We start from the raw sequence: 20,059 nt of genomic DNA on the forward strand, positions 1-20,059 counted from the left end.
CGTCCGTGAGCCAACACCCGAAGCAGAAAGCAAAGGGACAAAATTGCGAGCACAATTTTCTTTTCCCTTTCGCCATCACTGTTTCCTTGCACCCGTAAGCTAATTGGATTTTTTGTCAAGAATTGCTGCTGGAAAGCAGACTTTATGCTGAATGTCACTAACCAAGAGGTTCGCAAACCTCCCATCGACATAATGATAATGGCAATGTGTCGAGACTTCAAAGAAGTTTTGCTTGTTGACAATGGCAGTCGGGAAAAATGAAAGATTTCACTGATGAGGCGATCTTCTTAGCTCTCACCTGTGGCGACAGGGAACAAGCACCGATGCAAAAGACTTTACAATGGTGGAGTTTCTCCAGGACATCATTTTTGCTAAAGGTCCCCTATTTTGATATTGTAAGTTTTTTTTTTTTTTCTTTTTTTTTTTTTTTTTTTTTTTTTTTTTTTTTTTTGTCTGACCCGGTTATAACAATTACTGTTTGTATTATATCCTTGGTACCTCAGTAATGTTATAAGTGGATTTGTTTGACTCAACCTGCGAATTTTGGTCGAAAAATACTGCCCTGTTTGTATGGTACAGCGTTCTGAAGTCGCGAATCTGCGCTCTTAGCCCTATTGAAGTCAAATTATGACGAGTTTTGATTGGCACAGTTAGAGAGTGCGTGCTATATTAACTTGGAGCTGATAGAGTGATAAACTTGTGAAATTTTATATTTATCATCCGTGTATCACTTTAATCGTTGCACTCACTACGCTCTGCATGCTAAGCATATTACAGTGAAATCTCGTTACTACGAACACCACAATAACGAATTTTTCAAATTAACAAATTTTTATGAATCCCCGGTGGATTTGCTGTGTTTTCAATGTAAAACTATTTCAGAATTACGAATTTCAAAATAGCGTATGTTTCAGAATAACGAACCTATTTTATTTCTTCTATAATTTTGGAACATCAGTATTACGAATTCGGCTAAAATTAACAGCGCCGCAGCTTGCAACACTCGCGTGAAACGAAACAGAAACCGCCGATTCTGTGCGTATGGTCTGTGGGCTGTAGTTATCATCATCAGGACATCTAGGACCAGCTCCTAGTGCCACCATGAAGTTATGGTTTATTACGCAGTAGCCAGCAGGCCTAGCTGCCTGCGTTTTTTTCTTCCTATGTTGTGTGTTCGCGCGTGCGGGACAGTATTTTTGTTTATTTTTTTGCCACAGATTATCTTACTGCGAAGTTTGTGCGAGATTGGCGATGATATTAGCCAGCGAAGTGCCAAGAAGATATGAACACAGCTGCTTTCACTGCAAGAAATCGGCGCAGGGAAAAAGCGATTCGGCTTCTACAGACAGCTAGCATTGCCCCATCGAATGCCGCGATCATTATGAAAGACCGAGACAAGATTTTGAAAGTTCAGGGAGTATTGAAGATGTGGTCATAAAGAACTTTGATTTTTTTTTTTTTTTTTTTTTGCACATGGACAAAGTTTGTACTTTCAATCGCTCGGTGCAGTCACGCACGCAATGAGGTGTTCCGGAAAGTGGAAGGTGTATGTGCTGTAGTGGTGTAATGTAGTGCACGGTCGTGTTTTCTGCACGCGGCAAAAGAAAATAATTAATTTCTTCAAATAAATCAGCTTTTTAGTGCAACATTTTCACTTGAGGTTTTGCTCGTCTACACACGTGCTTACTTACAAGGTACGTCATTTTCATACTTGGGTTTGACCACTGGCTTATAATCGCAGATTTTTCATTACAACAATATTTCAAAATAACAAATGATTTTTTGCGGTCTCGCGGGATTTGTTATATCGAGATTTGACTAACTTTTTTCAGTTAAGATACTTTAAATTTTTATTCCAATGCTTTGGCCCCCTGAATTGCTTCTGTGTACCATTAAGTGGGATGTTTGACGTGTTTATAAAAGTACCTAAAGCAATAGAACTTCAAAAATGCAAATCTTATGTTTTGCACACTGAGGTGTTTGCTGTAATAGCGCCTGTAACAAATGAAAAAAAAAAAAACCTACCAGAGTAACCTGAAAAGAGCACGAGGAGACAGTGAACGAAAGGCACATTGGGGTAAATACGATGGAAGAAAAACAGTGGAACCTCGATATAATGAACACTCATATAACGAATTATTGGCTAATCAAACTCTTTCAGAATATTTTTGCCAGGCACTTATTTTTAACTCCTGTAGCAAATATGGTTCGACGTAAAACGGGTGTAACGAACTTCGAGGCACCATGTAGCAGGCTTTGTTGCACTGCACAAGCGCTGTGCCGCAAGCGTTCAATACGACCTCACAGCTCCGCCAGAAATATTTTGCAAGGGGTGTTGTGTGCCGCCGGGCAAAAAAAAAAAGACCAAAATGATGGGGGCTGGTGCTTTGGAGGGTGTTGAATCGCAATACAGTATATTTGAAAACAATACCATTTGCCTGAGCTGCCATACTTAATTTTACATGTTGTAACTTCTGTGCAAATGTGCCTAAAATTATTTCACTGTTTTAATTATGGCTGCTTTTTGATTGCCAGATATCTTATTTTTCCCTGGTGCCTATTTTGGACATTAAAACAGTGGGATGTTCACACAGTCAAGTGTGCCAGGCACGCAGCCAAGCGCAACCATGACTCAAAAAATGTAGCTGGTCTGCTCAAGGCACCTGAAAGCACAATGTGCTCACAGCGGACGATGCAACACGCATCATCAGCACGCAATTCTTTATAACCAAGGCATATGGGCTTAATCTACATACAACTACCTGTCCCTAAGCATGCCATCTCTATCCTTGGCACTGAAAGCAGTGGCTGTATTGCATTAAATGTGTAGAAAACTTATGATGGAAAACCTTATAATTCGCACTTCCCTGACCCTGAAGTGTCAGTGCCCTAGCATTGATTTTAACTTTTACAAGTCAACTTGTTTTGCCATCTCTTGTTCTCTGCAGGTGTCCAAAGAGGAATGTGCGCCGCCTGTGTTGGCTCCTGAGGATGCCCCACTGCCTGCTGCTGTCAGAGTATCCAAAAGCCCTGCTGCTGCCGATGATGCACCCAGGCCACCAGTGTTGGAGGCATTTGAGAACAGTGGCTCCACTGGGCCTGCCACACGAAGGGGCACAAAGCGCCTGAAGAAGGTGCAGCGGAGAGGAAGGCCTCCCAAGGTAACTTCTGCATGTGCTTAGTTTCTAGTCTTCCTCATCATCTTTACATTTTCACATCATATTGACTTTCACTGGGGTGGCGGCGTGGCTCAGTTGTTATGGTGCTCAACTACTATTCCCAAGGCTGCGGGACTGAATCCCAGCCTCGGAGGCTGCTTTTCGATGGAGGCGAAAAGCAAGGTGCCCGTGCGCTGTGCGATGTCAGTGCACATTAGAGTCACTCGATAATTTTCAGAGTACCATAGTACCATGATCCTTTTCCCCGCGCTTCTGCGCCACCGATCGGTTAGCATTGGTCACATGGTGCGCCGTGGCCTGCTTTTCGCCATCAAGCTTCCAGACAGTCACAGCGTGGACGCCTTTCACCGCACTGCGTGTTTAGAGATTGCTGTATTTCACATCTGGGTTTTGTTGCTCTTTTTTTTTTTTGTAAGGAATACTTAGTGTCAGAATGTAAAGCTTCAGCGCCTACGGCTGCAGCAACCTGCATGCTGCACAAGTCCAGAGATTTTTAAGGCAAAAACTTTTTTAGGCTAGCTCCTATAGTGAAAGTGTGTGCGCTAATGTGTCGCTCGGATGTGTGAGGAGGGAGATTAAGAATGGAATTGATTTCAAAACAACCAAACGAGTCAAATGATGACTTGTAATGACCACAGCTGATTAGAAATGAGTAAAATACTTAGCTATGAGTGGTAATGACTACATTGAGTAGGTATGAGTCGCCATGACTGCATAACAAATATGTCAAACGATGACTTGAAATGATTGAAACTGATTAGAAATGAGTCAAATGACTAGGCATGACTCATCATGGCTGCTAATAACTACAAAACGGCCAATAAGACACGTGTAATGATCGCAACTGATTGGAAGTGAGTAAAAATGCTTAGCTATGAGTGGTAATGACTACAGGGACAAGGAATGACTCATCATGACTACGAAACTTCCAATACGTCAAACGACGACTTGAATGACCGCAACTGACTGGAAACGAGTAACAGCGCTTAGCGATGAGTGATAATGATTAATGGTAATTATTTTGATTGGGTCAATAAAGATGTCTAACAAGCAAGCGCGAGTGAGCTTGCATTAAAGTGTGCGCGCATGTGCGATGGCGTACAGTTAGTTGGCATCTGCATCGCCATAGAGAATCACTCTATGTGATCATTTACGGTGGTAATCGAGGAAGGCAAGAAAGTGCAAGGGATTACAATACAGTTGAACAGAGGCGAGAAAATATTTCGTTTTCGCGAGAATTTCGTTATTACGAAAAACAGGACTGTACAGATGAATAAGTATGAACCTGAGCCTGCGGAAGAGCAACTTTATTTGAAAAAGTCTGTAATAGACGTTTGTCTCTTCTTGCTTTGCAGCAGCATCAAAATCCTGCTCTCGCAAGTGAGCAGGCTTTCCATTGCAATATCGTCATCGTGAGCACCGATGAACGAACGTATGGTGTCGAGAGCATCGAGCACATCTCGCAGACTTGCCTCCTTTTTCTGTAGCTGGTCGTCGCCGTCTTCGTCGTCGCTCTCCTCAGTTATGCTGCACACATTCTTGATGATGGTGTCACTGTCAATTCCTCGTGAACAATTATGTCTTCATCCACAAAGAGGAAGTCGTCCAACGCCTCCGGCACAGTATCGTCAACGCCACGCAGCTCCTGCCATGCGCTAACCAGTGCGGCCCTTTCTTCTGGCAGCTGGGACCCTGGCGATGCGGCCGTTGCGAGCTGCTCAGTAGCGAAACCAGCGTGCTAGAACGAGTTTTGAATAATAGTTGGTCTTGTTGCTGTCCACGCCGCGGCCACCATTTTCAGGGCCATGAACAAATCCACTTGTAACTGGCTCTTTATCTCGATGTTCAAGAGTAGCCGTTGATGAAGCCTCCCTTGGTCTAAGGGCTGTTTACGGAGGTACAGTTCGGGAGAAAAAATATCAGCCGGACGTTTGTCAGAGCTGTGTCGTCAACGCGATGTACACTGCAGTTATCTAAGAACAGGCACACAAACCTTCCTGCCTTTCGCATGTCTCTATCGAAGGCGGCCAGCCAACTCCCAAAGATGGCGCAGGTCATCCATGATTTATGGTTGGCTGTGTATTGCATGGACAGCCTGCGACTCCCCTTAAAACGTGGCTTTTTACTTCGGCCGACGACGAGGAGCGGACGCTTGTCGGAGCCATCCATGTTGGAGCACAACAAAATCGTAATACGTTTCTTGCTCTGCTTCCCACCATGGCATCAGTTCCAACGTTTTTGATGGCAGCATCTCGTAGAACAAGCCAGTTTCATCGGCGTTGTAGATGTCGCAGGGCTGGTATTCAGCTTCCATCTCATCATACGTTTCTCGCATCCAAGTTGATGCCAATTCCGCATCGACGCTTGCCAGTTCACCGGAAAGTAATTTATCAACAATATTATGCCTTGCCTTAAAACGGCTCAGCCAACCGGCACTTCCCTTATAATTGTCGTGCCCTAGTAGGCACGCGAAGCCGAGGGCTTTTTGCTGCACTAAGGCTCCGGACAGCGGCACCTTGTTGGCTCTCTGTTCTAAAAACCTAGCATACAGAGCCTTATCTACATCTTCAAAAGTCTCCGTTGTCACAATCTTGTGCTGTGATCGTGCTCCATTCTTCAGGGCAGCCAAGAAGCGAACTGCACGGAATTCCAACTCTTCCGCAATATCTATCTTCTTCCTTCCTTTTGCAGCTTGTGCGAAGAATTCCGCCTTCTCCTGAAGCGTCAAAAACTTCCGCTTTTTGGTCGGAGGAGGCATCTTCGCTGCACGTTGACTCACCAGACAAAAAAAAAAACAGCGAATCCGTGGCCTGCTGGATTGGATTGGATTGGTACTGAGGCTTTCCTTTTTTTTTTTCTCAGTACGATGATGGTGATGGTGGTCATTCCCTATGTGTGTGGTCGCCGGAACCAAAAGTTAAAGATAAGGGAATAAAAAAAATTAAAAAACAGAAACCATTACCCGTCGTTGCACTCTCCAGGCAAATTTTGTCCACAAAAAAAAAACTCGTGACGGTTGTACCCATTTGAACTGGTTGCCAACGAATCACAGCCCGCCAAAAATAGTTTTATTTCTTTTTTCAAACGACAGGGGCACAGTAATCATCATCCTGCTGTGAATTATGCACGAAAAAAACATGTGGACTGCTGCTTCAGAAACCTTCAATGTTGCAGAATTGAAGTCTGAAAGCGTTTCATTGTTGAGAGAGATGAAATGCATTGAATCTTATGAACGTTGGCCGGGGCCCCTAAAATATTTCGTTCCGTCGAGAAATTCGTACTTGTGGTTTTCGTTATTGTGGGGTTCAACTGTACCACGAAAATCACAACAGAATAGCAAAGTGTCGGATTAATCGATAGAGCTCTTTGGCAGGACTGGGATGATCCGCATGCAGACCACTGCTCAGCCTTCCGTACAAGCTTACCATACTCTATTCACAAATTTCACTGTTTCTAAAGTAGCTGCGGTGGTCTTCAAATGTCCTCTGCGTTCGACTTGAATTTAACCGCACCAGAGGAGCGCCTCGAGCAGTTGGAAGCTTCATGGCCGTGCCGGTCATGGTTGCCAGCAGGCGATGGGACCTTCGCGGTTCTCCGAAAATTGAGTGACTAGTGCACGTTAATTAAAGGACCCCAGGTGGTCGAATTTTCCGGAGTCCTCCACTACGGCATCTCTCATAGCCTGAGTCGCTTTGGGAGGTTAAACACCACAAACCAAACCAATCATATTGACCATGGTCCTAGTCTAATTCAGCTGTAAATTTGAAAGCGTTCATTTTAAACACCAATAGCGCCTGTATACACTGTTTATAAAAGAAATCTTGCAGCCCAGCCTTTAGCAGCGACTAGTCTGGGGAGCGTATGCTGTATTTACTCGCATAATGCTCGCAATCCCAATATTGGGCGTCAAAAATCGAAAATTTTTTTTCCTCGCATAATCATCGCACCACCAATATTACCACCGCGAGAGTCGTCTGCTAATAGTAACAAGCGCCATCTTTGGAGCACTACTGAACCTTGCTGAACTCGTGTGCACAACGCGCTACCAGGCGGCAATAGCATGCTCGAGTTTATCATCATCATCGGTTATGCTTCTCTCTCTCTCTCTCTCTTTTTTTTTTTTTTTTTTTTTTTACCACCATGATGCTCATAGTCACCATTTTGCAAGGTGTCTGCGCGTCTCATCATTGTTCCTTTGTTCCGTCCATGTTACTTGCTTTGTTCCACCATCTACTGTGTTCTTGATGCCGCATCGTGGTGGGGCGGTACGCAAGTTATATTGCTGCTTTTAAGCTGAAAGCTTTCAAGTACGAGCTACAGCATAGCAGCCGCGCTGCTAGCAGGCACTTCGGCGTCAACGAGTTCTGCGTAATGCGCTACTGGAGACAGCGATTGCAGTGTTGATACGGACTCGGATCAAGTCTCTGATCGAGAGTAGAACTGTATGGTCTGCTGTGAGCATTATACCACGGTACGTAGGGAGTGATGAGGCTGCATGCAGTAAATAAAGTGCTTTAGCAATTTGTGCTTTTGGCGACCCTGTACTTCTATAACAAGGGTAAGTTCTGCTTGAAAGTAATGTTATGGTTATATTTACAATAGCTGACCTAAGAATCCCGATTTGCACCTATTTAAATTTGCTTTTAGCCCTCCAAAACATTTACTCGAAATTTTCCCCACATAATTATCGCACCCCCAACTTAGCATCAATTTTCCATGAAAAAAAAGTGCGAGCATTATGCGAGTAAATACGGTAAGTCATGAAACACGTGGTTTTGGGGGAAAAGATAGATGCGTGAAATGAGGTACCATAATGTGCTTATCTTTATAGCATAGTGTGCTTGTTGCATGTCTTTTTTGCCAAAATTTCAAGGAGTTGTGTTTAAGATACCAAACAACAATCAAAATATGTCATGAAAGTTTGGTTAACATGCAAAGATATTGATTCATATTGTATAGCTTGAGTATTTCCAAGAAAAGAGGTTTTATCATTTTAATTTGGCAATGAAAATCCCATTCAAAAAGTCTGAAGTTGCATCTTGCAGCAAAACACTGCCTTGATAAGTTAAGCACCCAACCTAATGACGTCTAGCGATAGTATCAATTTCCTGAAGTACATCGTATTCTTATTTCTTTCACGGGTGCTTGCAGTGTTTTACGTTTTGTTATCTCTCCAGTGTGCCCTTTGATAAAGAAAACACTCCCTTCACATCACCGATGATGTACTTTTCTACTTTTTGTCACTGGACGGCACTACAGTTTTGAATTTCTTGGGTGAAGCAGTAACCACAGTCCACTAAAGCTTCCATCAACAAGCCATATGTCTCTGTGCCTTAACAGCTTTGAACGTTGAAACTGAAATGGACGGTGCTCTGTGCTACAGTAGAATCTCGGTGATACGAACTCTGCTGATACGAAATTCAGTGTGATACGAATTCATAAAATTCCCCGGCCGAATTGCATTGTGTTCAGTGGGCAAAAAATCGGATGTTTCGAACACTTTTTCTTTTCGCTACGGGTGATACGGGTATCATGACCGGTCGAGGCCCACGCACACACGCACAGCAAGAAAAGCGTGCGCAGCGGTGCAGCACTGATAGCACGGATCACGCACACGCGCGCGAAAGAAGAAAAAAAAAAATTACAGCGGGGAAAAAACCGGCTTAGCAACCCGCGGCAGCAGCGAAGTTGGCGAAGGAAGGCGGCGATATCTGCCCCCCCCCCCCCCCCCCCCCCCCCCCGCTTTTTTTTTCTTTTTTTTTTTCTTTTTTTTTTTTTTGTTTGTTTTTTAGTTGTGCGCACGGCCTTGCAGTCCTCTCCACATTTCTCCACCGCCCCGCAGGCCATGCTCTTCCGCTTTCCGGAGTCTCCGCTGCAGCGGCAACACGTTGCTTCATTTTCTCGTTTGTTGAGGCTGACACTGCGTTGATAGCACGTCGTTTTGTGATCATCTTGGCAACGCGAAAAGGTACATCATACTGCAATGTCACGGAAGAGAAAGGCGCTGACCTTTAAAGACAAATTGGAAATTATAAATAAGGTGGACAAAGAGCCCAAGAAAAGGCGCACTGACATGGCCAAGGAGCTAGGCCTGCCGCTGTCAACGTTGTCAACGATCGTTGGTCAGCGCGACCAAATTATGCAGAATGTGCAGCACTTCGCAATGAATTCTAAAGAAGCCAAAACTGCCCACCATGTGAAGTTGGAAGAGGTTCTAACATGGTTCAGAGAGGTCACGGTGGCCGGCGTCAACATCGACTGAAAAGTGCTTCGTGGGAAGGCAGCGGACATCGCACTCACACTTGGAATTGGTGACTTTCAGGCCTCCGGTGGATGGATTCACCGGTTCAAGGTGCGTCATAATCATTCCTACAAGACCGTTTGTGGCGAAGGAAAAAAAGCAGACGCCTCCGCCGTGGAAGACTGGATGACAACCACACTGCCGTCTTGCATAGCGGGATATGAGGCACGTGATGTTTTTAATGTAGATGAAGCAGGGCTGTTTTACAATCTCCAGTCCGAAAAAAGTTTGTGCTTAAAGGCGATGCCTGCTGGGGCGGACAAAAGAGCAAACAATGTATCACAGTTTTGTTTTGTTGCAACGCCGACGGATCGGAAAAGATGCCGCTGACAGTCATTGGCAAATATCAAAAGCCCTGATGCTTTAAGGCAGCCGGTCGATTGCCCTGCGTCTACAAGGCGAACGAAAAAGCATGGATGACGTCTTCTTTGTTTATGGAATTCGTCACGTACCTCGACCGCAATATGTCTTGCCACAACAGAAAAATAGTTTTGCTGCTGGACCAGTGCACCGCCCATCCAAAACAAATGACACTACAGAGTGTAAAGGTGGTGTTCCTGCCCCCGAACGCAAGAAGTCATTTGCAACTACTGGATGCTGGGATTATAAGGAATGTTAAGCACCATTTCAAAGCTTTGTTGGTGCGCCGCCTCCTTGCGAAGATTGAAAGGAAGGACGCGAATCTCCAGATCACTCTTCTGGACGCTGTGCATTTTCTTGCAATTGCCTGGGATCGCGTCGTTCCTACGACCATTGCCAATTGTTTCGCGAAGTGTGGGGTTTTCAAATCCGCTGTGGCTACTGCCTCGCAAGTGCCAGACCCGATTCCCATCGATGTCTGGAATCAACTTGACGTCGACTGTTGCGTCGACGATTTCGTCACCGTGGACGACGACCTCACCACCTGTGGTCTCCTCACGGTTGAAGATATTGCGGAGGAAGCGTCATCACAGCCTGGCATTCCATGCACTGACGAAGATGACGATGACCAAAGCGTTGATGACCCACCGCCGACGGCAGCAGAAACGATGCACACCATCGATGTTCTGCGGCGCGCCGTGACCTCCAAGTCTGTGCGGGAGAAGACAGCGGCCCAATTTTTCACTTTTCAAAACTCTCTGTTATCAGATCTCGCGGAAAAGAAGGTGCAGAAGGATATACGCGATTTCTTTGAACGAAAATAAATATTTCGTACCTGTTGGAAGGCTTGAAAACGGATTTTGCTCATTTTTTGGTGATACGAAATTTCGGGTGATACGAAAATTTTCGTCTCCCTTTGAATTTCGTATCACCGAGATTCTACTGTACAAATGTCTGGCAGATGAGGTTCATACTATTTGTCGGTACATCACTTTTGCCGATACAATCCCCGTCACATTCTCCGATAAAGCATTCTAGCATCGGACTGTGTAAAAATGGGTGCGTGCACCCACTGTTAAAAATTTTCTACACCATTTCTAACAAAAACTTCGGCAGAACCGTTCAGACAGCAAGATTTCTGTTGCGCAAAAGAAAATATGACAATGCTTGAAATCCAGTGTTCGGATTTCAAGCATTTCAAGCATGATGCACATGTCAGCAGCTTACAGAAGTGTTTTGAGACAGCAGGAGACCCTGCGGGCAGCCCATTTAAAGCTGGGGCAATTTCTTAACTGTTTCCTCTTTGCATGGAAGCTCCCATTCGTGCATGCTGTCTTCAAGTAAGTAGCTACCGTAATCCTGATGACATTATTTTTCTTGACTTGGTGAGTAATCAAGATGCACTGCCCTTGGATCCCAATGTTTGTGCTTAATTGTCAAGTATGAGGCTTTGTGCACACAGTAACTTCGCTATCATTGCAATGGGAGCAGCATGTGAAAGGTTCAGAGCACAAAAGCAAGAGAGGAATGCAACCAGTATTGTGTCTGATGTTAGCCACTTCTCAATCGCAGCTAGGTATTCTGACAGATGTGCGTCTGTGCTCTCTAGAATCAAAGAAACAAACAGAAAAATGGTGCACTGTTTATTAAGAAATAGGCAGTTCAAAGTGCTTCTGTCCTGAGCACCTGATGGTCATTGCATTCATCCCACCACCAAGTTCTCAGTCTAGTGCTGTGGCAGACTCTCACCAGTTAAACTACCGTATTTACTCAAATGTAACGAGGTTTCTTTCTCTCTTTTTTTTTTTTTTTTTATTTTTGGCTCGCAAAGTTCACCCTCGCGTTATAATCGAATACTGCGATTCAGTTGGCCTAAAGCAGCACTGGGGCACAGCCATATTAAATCTGCCACCACTCTGTTTTGGTTTCCGCCGTTTTGCGATGTAATGCTGGCAATGGGGAAGCCAAATCTCAATCCATTCAAAGTCAAAACGGCACGCTTTTTGCTTGTGGGCTCAGAATCGCGTTGTCACCTTGATCGCGCTACATTCGCGTTCATCTCGCTCATTTTGCTTTATATTCGTGGTTTTATTTTTTTCCCATTCAGCAATATCAAAGTCGTTCCTCACGTTACATTCGAGTAAATACAGTAACTGTTTGTGCCCGGCTCCCTCTGAATGAGTGACTACTAGAAACCCTGTCTTCTGTGCCTGTTATCATATGCTGCGCAATGATGTCAGTGTGTAGGGCACTATGTTTTTTGCCACAGCAAACTAATTGGCTGGGAGCACATGGGGATGGGGAATGTATTTCTAAAGTACTGAAAAAAAATCAAATGGCAATTTAATTTCTGAACTTCAGTTTGTTTGCTTTTTCTTTTCCCAGAAACAGTACATTCCTGTCGAATCTCCAAAGCCAGAAGAAGTTCCAAATGCTGAGAACAGTGACACTGAGAATACTGAGAGTGGCAAGCTGGAGGAACCACCGGAAGAGAGGCACATACCACTCGCCACGGAAGAAAGCAGCACAAGTCCTATTCCAGAGCAAATTTCTTCCAAGCCGTCATCACCTGGTGATATTTCTGTGAAAGAGCAGAGCACTGAGCCACCTGCTGCTGTTGCGAGCACCGAGACCAACAATGAAGAGAATGAAGTGACTTTATGCAATAAGGAGCAACCTCCTAACCAAGATTCCTCTGCAGATTCTGAAGCAGTCAGTCACGGTGGACAATCGGAGGAGGATGTATGCAGGGAGGAAAGTACAGTTGCCCAAACAGCTGGGCAGAACAGTAGTAACAGTGGAGCCCCTACTGAAATGGACAGTACAGAGGCTGAGTGTAGTGTGAGTCCTGTGCAGCCAGCTTCTGAAGGACAAAGAGATACGATGGCAGTCGAGGGGACGCAGCACATTTCTGTGGCAGGGGTCGCATCAGTACCCGAGACACAGTCCGAGGAAGAAAAAGAAAGCAAACCATCACCACCCAAGCAACAACAAGAAAGTGTCATTGAAACTTGCCATCTTGAGCAGAGTCCAAGGGAAAGTGGCAGCCACCAGGATGTGCCAAGTGTGCCAGAGTGCATGGAGAATGACCTTGTGGACTCTTTAGAACCTCGTCCTCAGATAACGTTGCTTCCTAATGACACAATTGCGAACAGTGCATCTGTAGTCAGCACAAGTAGCCAAGAAAGTCAAGATATTGTAGTAGACAACCCATCACCACAGGTGCAGATGCCTCCAACGCCCATCACTCCTCAGACGCCTGGATCCAACCCTCCATCTCAGCAGACTTGCCTCTCGAACCAGTCCAGCTGTGGTGTGGAAGAAGGGGCCCCTGCGGGCAGTTACGATTCCATGCTAGGCCACAGTCCTGCCAGCATGATGGGCTGCTCCCCTCATGACCTCTCCATGGACGCCAACAGCCTTAAAGCCGCCCCTCCCGTGGAGCCCCATCGCTACCAGGAGCCGCGGGAGGTGACCAGGGGCCCCCGGGGGGAGCCCATGGAGACGGCGCGCATGGAGATGATGCGGCCAGGCCGGCTGGCTGCTCCATCCAAGCCAGATCTGAGCTGCCTTGGGGTCTACACTCCAGACTCTTCCAGCAGCAGTGTTATGTCCAGTGGTGGCTACACTTCAGTGGACATGGAACAGTTGCGTGAAGCTGGCCAGCTTCGGGAAGTGAATCAACTGCGTGAAATGAACTCATTAAGAGAACCTAATCAACTGAGGGAAGTAAGTCAACTGCGAGACGTCAACCACTTGAGGGAGGCGAACCCATTGAGAGACATGAGCCAGCTGCGGGATGTTAGCCAACTGCGGGATGTAAATCACTTGCGTGATATTAATCGGTTACATGACATTAATCAGCTGCGTGAAATGAACCAAATGCGCGAAATGAACCAGATGCGCGAAATGAACCAAATGCGCGAGATGAACCAAATGCGCGAAATGAACCAGTTACGCGAAGCAAACCAGATGCGCGATGTGAACCAGATGCGTGAGGTAAGCCAGATGCGCGATGTGAGTCAGATGCGCGAAGTAGGCCAGATGCGCGATGTTGGCCAGATGCGAGAGGTCAACCAGCTGCGGGACATGAACCAGTTGCGCAATGTCAGCCAGCTGCGTGAAGCCAGCCAGCTGCGCGAGATGAGCCAGATACGTGAGGTGAACAGGCACGAAGTGAACCAGCTGCGAGACACATTACGTGACGCCGGTCCCTTGAGTGATGTGAACCAGCTGCGGGAGATGGGCCAGCGACGGCTTGACTCTCCTGCAGCCTCTTTGGCGGCTGGAGAAGCCCAGGGGTCCTTGGAGCACTTGAGCAGCCCTTTTTCCGACTGCACGCACGCGCGGCCCCCACAGGCACACCACCGGCAGCAGCCGCAGCCCCACCGTCAGACCCCGCAACAGAGCTACTGCCGGCCCGTGACGAGTGCGCCCCTCTCCCAGGGGGCCTTTGTGGCGGCCCAGGCGGCCGTGGCTCAGGCCCAGGCGCAGGCCTCGGCTGGGGTGCCTGGTGTGATGCAGGGCATGGTGCTCATGCCACCGGCTTCCAACTACATGAGCATCTCCGGTCCGGGGCCCGCCCCTTCTTATGTTATGGGTGTGCCCGTGGGTGGCATGATGGCTGCCTCAGGGCCCCCACAGCGAGGTTTCTCACATGGCTACGCCTATGGGCCAGCCTCCAATGCCTCGTGCAGCCTCGCCAAGCTGCAGCAGCTGACCAACGGCATCATGGACATAGCACCGGGCTCCCCGGGGCAGAGTGCAGCCGCCGCCGCCGCAGCTGCCGCAGCCTGCGCCATGACGCCTCCAACCGCACCAGCCGCCTCACGAGCCTTGTCCCAGTCCTATGGATCCCCAGCGGCAGCCCCATCAGCCAGCTCCGCCAAGTACGCCCCACGCTACCAGCGCGGGCCTCTGCTGTCAGGCTACCAGGGGGCACTCAACGGCTACCGGCAGGGAACACCTACGGGGCCCTACCTGCAGCAGCCAGCCCCCATGCAGATGGTGCAGCCTCAGTACCAGGAGCCCTCCCAGAACCCCATGTACACCTACGGCTACCTGAGTGGCAGCCTGCCCCCCCAGACACTCAACTCCATGATGCGCCGCTAAGGCTCTGTACATATACACCTGTGATTTCTCTCTTGGCCCCTTCAGTGTGCATGTTGGCATAGATGTACATAATGTAGATGTCTGCTTTAGTGCTGGTTGAGTTGGCAGCTTCGGATGGACCAACCACCTCCTCTGTGTGCTTTTTGGTCAATTCCATGAGAGGTGTGATGAGGCCGGCATCGGTTTCAGTTGTGTGCATATTGCGGGTAAGCAAACTGTCCATTTGTCAGACAACTTTGTTTTAAGACCAGCAGTGACGGTTGACATTGTGGGGCCCTATCATAGCTAAGTATGTTGCCCTCTATGCTTTGCATTGTTTTGCACTGTAGTATGCTAAGCAGCTGTTATTTCAGCCCTTATTTAGAAACTGTAGTAGCCACATTTAGTGCTCTTTCAAATTTTACAGCTTCGTTACTTAAGGCACATATGATTTTAGTTTTCTTCTGTGTTAGTCTTGTCCATAATGTATCAGTCCCATCTGAAACAGGCACTTGAAAATTCTGCATTTTCTTGTTAATAAAGGTCATAACATTATCATGTATGCAATCACATCTTGATTTACAAATGGTCTCGTGGATGATATCTACCTCTGACTGGCACCTTAGTGTCTCAGCAGAATCCTGCATTTCTTAAACAAGGCACCTTGTTTGCCACTCACTTTCCACTTTGCTTTATTAAAAATTTAGTTGATTGACTTTCGTTCTCTTCTGTTTAATTGTTCAAAAACATTGGTACATTCGTCACTTCCTAAAAAGTACACCACAAGTGCCTTGTTATTTATTTTTTGCAAGTAAAGCCTGGTATGGACAAGCATGTTGTCTGAGTTTCATTTCAAAAGTTCATAATGTAATTCCTTCAAATAGTTGCAACATTCTCTGGCATCTATACCACATTAATATCCGTGATGTTTGTGAATTGTACAATGCTGAAAACACATATTCAGATAGCCTTTTGGTGTTGGATTTAAGGGGTTCAAGAAAACTGTAGGGAACTAACCTGGAAGCTTAGTTACATAGAATCCATATATGTTTATATTGTTACAGTGGTGATTTAGTGCACCATTCTAAGTCTAGCACTTTTTTTTTTTTTTTTTTTTTCAATCTCCATGAACCTTATATTTGTATATAAAAGTATGCTAGCCATAGAGAACAGTAAGCCAAATTTTGACATGGCAGATGGTTGGTCCACCTAAGGAATGCATAAGAAATTTCTTTGCCTGTGTATTTTTGTAGACAAAGTGTTAAATTCATTGCTTCTCTGTGACTTATTTATTTTGCAGTTGTCGTGATGCTTGTAGTTGGCTTGCAGTGATTATGTAACCATATTTTGGTTGCAGTTCCTTTTGAGTATAATTTAATACTTCTTGCCCTGCTCCCTTAATTACACTGTGACTGTTATCATGCTGTAGGGTGTACTGGAAGTATTAATTCTGGGACAAGAGAGCATAGAGAATGTCAAGTTGTTGAGAAACAAGTCTATTGGAATGGCTGTCATGTCTGTTTTCAGTGCAGATTTGTTATTGAGTGTCATTTGCACATCTGTTCTAGACAGGTTCTCCTCCTCCACTCACTTTCAAAAAGAATATTGTTGCGTCGCCTGTTTCTTATACCCGGGTTTTGCTGTAATAGCACAGCTACTACAGTTCAAATGAATAAAAGCAAATGAGGAAAGCGGCTTTTGTTTGACAATATTTTTGCGTTTAGATGCTTTATATGGCCTGTCTGTAGTAAGTGCTGTTAAAACAGGTGCAGGCATGCGAGCTCAGGTGACAGCTGCAGGCAGTGGGAAGGGTTTGGGCGTAGAGACAGTCCAGTAAGCCATCTGCGCATTTATGCAGTTGCATGTTGGATCACTTAGTTTGTTAGGTCTCCTTTTTTTTTTGAAGGTGAGTAGATGGGGGCAAAATTTCATAGGCAGCTGGGTAGCTAGTTTGGCCTTCATTTTGACAGCATTCATGCAGCTGATTTTTGAAAATCTGAATTCCCTGCAAAGAGCCTCTTTAATTATTTGCCGGTATACACACTGTGACCAGAGTACACACTGTGAGGTCGTAGAACTCTGGTGTGTAGCAGCCAGGTTAGGCTGCTGCGACGAGAACACTGTTGTCACACTTAAAAGTGAGGTGGCCATGTGACTGCCACAGTGACATTGACGGGCACACAGCTTTAAGATGGATTTTGGAAAGCGTGCGCAGGCTTTTTTTTTTTTTTTTTTTTCTTTGTACTCTTGCATACATGCTGTTGCGGTGCCTCCCCTCCCGTTGGAGTGGCTTTTTTTTTCAGGTGGTGTACTGCATTCATTATTGCAAAGGTAATTTCAATATGCCTTGCGAAATTCGCTGTCATCACATCAACTTGTTTTGTAGTAATGTGAACATTTGCGACTGTGGACAGCGTAGCGGCTGTTAATTAAAACGCAACTTTTTAAAAATACTTTTGTTGATGCAGCCCTGTCAATTTCATTCGTACACCCAGCTGTCCAAATATGCTCATATATTTGCTTTTACTGCCGCTATGTGCAACCAACATGTAAACATGGGAAATAATTTTCGCCCTTTCTTTTTCTTGGAAGTATTGGGGGGGAGGGGGGGCAAGCAAATGCTGGTGATAAATTTTTCGTGAATAGCACACCGTCGTTCCAAAACCATGAGATGGTTCAGGAAGCCAAGAAAGGAACAATATTTCACTGAAAATGCCACTGGCAGTCTCTCGCTGCGATTTAAGGGGGATCCGGGGCTGAAACAATTTTCACACCAAAAAAAAAAAAAGACATTTTTTGTTTTAAATTGTGCATGTATTAAACTTCTCACCAGGTTTGATTCTCATCTGCGGAGTAGAAAAATGTAAATTGTTTTGTAAAATAGGGTGCACTCGCCAACTGAAAGCCAATTTCATGACGGCCGCATAGCGGGCAAGAAACAATGCGGAGTATTTACTCAAATTAGAATTTGCTTGTTTTTCATGTTCTCTCTAGCCAAAAAAGAGCTGCTGTCAAGACAGCAATTAAAAAGCAGCTGGGGTTTATCTTTAGTTAAACTCAGTAGGTTGCGTAAGCAAAGCCGACGTAGCTTCTCTTCTGTTCTTTCTACGGCACGGCGTGGCTACCGACCGGATTTACCCGACTGCTTGAAGAGGGGTCCCATCTGCAGTCGCTCTAAAGGTCAAACGTTGCTACCGGCCGAGTTTACACGACGGACTGAAACCTGGCATAGTATTGCTTATGCAATAAAATAGAAAAGGCAAATTTTGAGCCTTGGTACAGGGCTAGAGCACTATAGCGGCAAAGGTTAGGGTTCCTATAATGGAGGTGACAAGCGCACAGCTGTGGCAGCAGTGTGCCTCCTGTTAGGTCATTTCCAAGCATGATTTGACATTCAGCTCTGCGTGTGAGAAATGGAGCTTTGCTCAAACTGTGTTGATAGTGTATTTCATGGCCCGGCTCTGTGGTTATAATTGGAGTACCTGGGCTTGAACCTGACCACCGGCGGCTTTGTTTCGATGGAGGCGAAACAGAGGCGTGCGTGTGCTATGCGTTGTCAGTCAGGCAGTCGAAATTACTCCACAGCTCTCTACTATGACACATCTCTCTGGTTTCACCCCCCCTCCCTTCCTTCCCTTATGGTGTGGTTCAGGTGTCCATGGAGGAAGTGTGACATATGCTGCGCCTTTTCTTCCTATAAGTCATTGTTAAGGTCATTTCCAAGTGCCCAGTTGAAGGCCAAATGAGGCTTAAAAATGACTTCCAACGGAATTGTTTATAGGAAGGAAAGGCACAGTGTCTTACATTTTCTCCGTGAACACCTGAACCGTGCCCTAAAGGTCATTTCCATTTGACCTTCAGCGCTGCATGCGAGAAATGGAAAGTGACCTCTAACAGAATCTCTATGGACACCTAAACAGCAACACAGAGATTTTTATAAACTTGATGACCTTAGAATAACCTCTAACGAAATGGAAAGGCAGAGTATTCGTCATTTTCCTTGTGGACACCTGGGTCCCATATTTCCGAGTTTGTATTGTTATTAAAAGCATCGCTATCTCCCTGACTTCTGAGTCAGCTGACTGGGGGAAAGGCCGGAATTGGAAGTGGTAGTGACAGCTGGTTCTGATGTGTCCACGAATCAGATGACTTGAGGTTGGGTAGATAGCGATACTTTTGATAACCATGCAAACTCTGAATACGAACCCTGCACCGTGTCGTAGAGATCATTCCCAAGCGTCATGTGACCTTCAGCTCTGCATGCGAGGAAAGGAGCTTTGCTCCGTAATCACTAGCATGGTGCTGGTAGCCGACACGATCTCCCACCAGTTGGATATAGGGTTGCCGGACGTTATGTATGGCAGGAGCTGCCAACTCGGGTCTCTTTTATATGAGAGAGTGATATCAGAATCAGCCTGCCAGGACCCCTGCATTCATTACCCCAGACCATGCAGGCATGTTCATACTATGCTATCGTGTCTTGCCCGTAAAGGTGGAGCTTAAGTGTCTCCCATAGTTTTTTTCACCATGCTGCACCCAAAATCAAAATCGCGCCAACTTACACAAAAGGCCAGACGAGACCCACTATATACTTGGCTCGAGTAGGGGCATGAATATTAAAAAGTTCAGAATAGTTCTTGCAAAGAGCGCTTGCAGTTTAATTTGCACCGCACTTTTCAGTAAGCTTGGCTTTTCTACCACTGCAACTCTGCCTCCACGACCTTCACACAGTGCGACTGATATACCATGTCACCGGTGCAGGTTTTACGCGACTGTGTTGCTACTACCGTGCAGGACGATGCGCTATCCTGTTTGGTGCCCATAATATGTCCTGTGAATAGCTGTTGTATACTGAGGTTGCTTTGCGTAACTTCGATGTGATTGCATGCACAAAGGTGGCCTGCAGTAATTGTATGCATTGCTCTGTCGTCTTAGAGCAAAGGAAATATGTTATGTCTATTGTTTAAGGCATTTTCTTTCTACGCCGCAACATACAATGAAAGCCTTGATGAGAAGGGGACTGACAACCGCATTGCATGGGTGGACTTAGTGAAGACTGGGCTTTTACACAGGCTGAGGAGATGGTACACACAGAGTATCATCACATGCATTTTTTTCGCTCTTTGTG

At 45.8% G+C, this 20,059-nt stretch overlaps 1 protein-coding gene across 6 annotated transcripts in view; it reads left to right on the forward strand.

Moving 5' to 3' along the window:
• LOC146203898 (uncharacterized) overlaps positions 1-17,384 on the forward strand; it is a 112,255-nt gene extending 94,871 nt beyond the window's left edge. For all 6 annotated transcript variants that reach the window (XM_084588969.1, XM_084588974.1, XM_084588973.1 and 3 more), the window contains 2 exons: positions 2,949-3,161; positions 12,226-17,384. In XM_084588969.1, the coding sequence (XP_084445095.1) occupies positions 2,949-3,161; positions 12,226-14,952 (2,940 nt within the window). In that variant the 3' untranslated portion in view covers positions 14,953-17,384. The remainder of the gene's footprint in view (positions 1-2,948; positions 3,162-12,225) is intronic.
• The last annotated feature ends 2,675 nt before the right edge of the window (positions 17,385-20,059 follow it).

This window comes from Amblyomma maculatum, chromosome 1 (assembly GCF_055883805.1).
Source record: "Amblyomma maculatum isolate TAMU_Amacu chromosome 1, ASM5588380v1, whole genome shotgun sequence".
In the NCBI taxonomy this organism is placed as follows: Eukaryota; Metazoa; Arthropoda; class Arachnida; order Ixodida; family Ixodidae; genus Amblyomma; species Amblyomma maculatum.